At 44.6% G+C, this 3,177-nt stretch overlaps 1 protein-coding gene across 1 annotated transcript; it reads left to right on the top strand.

Annotated features, from left to right (window-relative positions):
• Positions 1-132: 132 nt before the first annotated feature.
• Positions 133-747, top strand: FIBRA_08993 (uncharacterized protein; the record flags this gene model as incomplete). The annotated part of the gene is made up of 1 exon (XM_012330597.1): positions 133-747. One exon carries the CDS (start codon positions 133-135, stop codon positions 745-747), a length of 615 nt encoding a protein of 204 aa, XP_012185987.1.
• Positions 748-3,177: the final 2,430 nt, after the last annotated feature.

The following is a 3,177-nucleotide window of genomic DNA, read 5'->3' as shown; positions in this document are numbered from 1 at the left end:
GGGTAGATTGTTATCGGTGTAAGTACTCCTTACTTGCGCCTGTGAAGTGCGGAATAGCTATAATGACTGTCCTCCTCCGCAGGTAACTTCCGGCTCTGGCTGCATGGAATCCAACATACCGACGTCAGCTTGATGGCCGACGTAGCGACGAAGCGGGGTGTATTGATCGATTTTGACCTGGCCCGGATTCAGCGCGATGACCCCAGTGCGACTGGACGGGAGCGTACGGGCACTGTTCCATTCATGGCTGTTGATTTTTTGACGCAGAAGTATCTTGCTGGTCAGATTGCCCACCTCTACCGCCACGACCTTGAATCATGCATATGGGTTTTGGGCTATACGTTATTGTCGGATGCAGTTCCCGATGTCAAGGCCTGGGACACGGGGCATTTCAAGCAGTGCAGAAACAACAAACTTGCTTTCTTAATGGACTTGATGAGACACTCTGCGTCAGGCGCCAAAAAATCTATGTGGGAGATGTTCGGTAACCACGCCCTTCATTGGCTGAAGAAATTATTACAGCGCGTGGATGATGCCGCATATCAGCGTGCCACGCGTAACACTCAATATGAAGGAACCCATGACGAACTCTCAAGCGAGGATGAGAGGGTTTTGGAGCGGTGGATGAGCAGCACTCTGGAAGCAGCCTCCGCGATCATTCAAGACTTTGAGAAATTCATGCACTCGAAATTGGCACATTTAGGGTTTGCTCCACTCACACAGGATCAGCTGTCAGCTTCGTCCTAATAGTTGACAAGTATGAGTTTTGACCGTCGCAGTCGCGCAACCTTTCAGTTACCTCCAGAGATCGTGTATTGAACCCGAGAAGGCATCCTGCCAGGGCGGCTCAAATGGTGGCTTCAGAGTCACGGGCAGCGGTAAGCTTGACTGATACTTTCCATAGACATTCTCATGTGTGGTGTATAAGTAAAATAGCATATGCATCCTTGCGCCTCTCAGGACGATCATCGTTCTCCCCACCGCTTGTGCGGATCTGGAAGCAAGCTATCATTCAACTATTCGGCGAGCTTAGGAGGGTGGACTATTCGCGCGCATGCCCTCGCCAGCCATTGCATTCTTCGGCATCTTGTCTCCTTGAGCTGGTCTTTGCTGTCTTTCCACCCATCCACTCTCAGTCTCGGATTGGAGCACAGCAATGAGGCTCATTGAGAACGTAGGCATGACTCGTGTTCCCAATGTATCATTCGAGTCACTTGTTGCGTGATTTTACACACCGCTGTGGCTGATGTGGCTCCCAGGCTCCTAGAACCATTCGTCGAGGAGCATTCTCGTTCCAATCTCACTACGGTTTTACTGTGCTAAGTGTTACGTGCTAACACACGTGACATATCCCAAAAGGAATGGACAAGTGGAAGAGAGAGCTCCAAGATGCTCAGAATAGATCAGGAGCCACATGAAGTTGTAATGTAATTACAATGAAGTCAGATGTAGTCAGCTATAGTCAAGTGTGCATACTGAGCAACTAAAAAGGTGGCTGCAGTAGCAGTCTAGTCAATTTATAGTCATTTCATAGTTAATTCATAGCTATTGCATAGTCTGTTACACTCTAATGGGGTTTTTTCTTTTGCTCTTGCCTTGTCTCCTTGATCTAACAATGGGTTATACCTGTTGATGTACATCATTTTATCTTTCCCTCTATCTATCTGATACTGCATATATCACTGATTTATCTTAGTTATTACTTCTATCATTCCTATCTATCAGTTTCTTGATTTAACTTAGCTACTGGTATATTATCCCAGTTTACATTAACAGAAGTTTGTTCTATTTCCAATGCTCTTCTCTATTCAAGATATAGCTGTTATAGCATTGTACTTTAGTCCTACTGTTCCTACAAATACCTTATAGAAACATCTGCAATAGAACCTAGGCATTCTCTATCTGCTTAAGTTAGTCTGCACACTCTAAGTTCCTCTACCAAGGAAGCTCAGCCTTAATTGAACTCAACTTAAAGTACTAGTCCCCAGTATAGAGCTTAGGCATCACAACCTTAATATATACATTCAGTCTAGTCAGAACTTCTGATCTACAGTCATTCAAGTATTCTTCACATAGTGGGCATTAGGAAGAGTCAAATTTTGCTTGCTAGCCCTTATTGTCTTGCCATAAGATAATAAGCATGTTTAAGATAGAACTAATAAACTGTCACAGAATTTCATGGTGTCTATCTTATCTTAAGCATCTAGATGATCTATATCTTATCTGATTAGATATCTACTTAGATAAGGATAGTGTAATGCATGGTGATATGTTACTAGTCAGGTGTTCAGCTTATCAGAAGCATGGAAAATGGGCTATCATACATTCACACAAGATTTCCCCATTTGTACTAGGAACACACACAGTCATTCAGGTGATCATCATAGTAGAACTGCTGATCTAACACAAGGACAGGGCAATGGTTTATGTGCTAGGTATTCTTAGATAGCCAATAGCATATTGCGAGCATCAGTCATCCTAGGTGTTAGGTGTACTACCAGTAGTATCTGGGGTCTGGTCCCTTATGTATAAATACCAGAGCAATATATTGTGGAGAGGCAGACTGTTCTTATAGTTCTACCATTGTCTACTTACCCTCTAAACTCTTCCTCTGAGTTAACCACTCCCAAGACAAGCACATTGCTTACCTCTTGTAACTACCAGACCATCACAAGTGAGTACTGGGGTTAGGGTTAGGGTTAGGGTCAAGGGCAATACCTTGACATTAAGAATAGTCTATCCTGCACTTTGTCAAAAGATGACTTGCCAGTCTTGCTGCCTGAGGCCTCAATAGGGCAGCCAAGGAAGAACTCTTTTGGGAGTACATTGGATTAGTGGAGACTCTTTGGGAGTCTATCAGGCTAGGAGACCAGGACCAGGAAGTAGCAGAAGAAGTACAGGCAAGCGATTCACCTACACCATCATTGCCCCGCCAACCTATACCCACGCAGTGGTTCTTGTGGTGAGTAGCAGATTCCCCTAAACTTGTTGATGATTGCTAGGAGCACATTGGAAGAACAACTCTGGTGTAGAGTAGGAGGACCAGAAGCAGAACTAATTCTAGTGGTGGTCCAGCAGGATCTGATAGCAGGAGTAGTTGAAAGGGCTCAAACAGAACAATTGGGCAGCAACCCAAACAATGTTGATTTGACCTTTGCACCCACAATCTCACCATTG

Source organism: Fibroporia radiculosa, assembly GCF_000313525.1.
Source record: "Fibroporia radiculosa TFFH 294 genomic supercontigs, scaffold5786, whole genome shotgun sequence".
Taxonomy (NCBI): Eukaryota; Fungi; Basidiomycota; class Agaricomycetes; order Polyporales; family Fibroporiaceae; genus Fibroporia; species Fibroporia radiculosa.
This window is presented reverse-complemented; position numbering and strand designations above follow the sequence as displayed.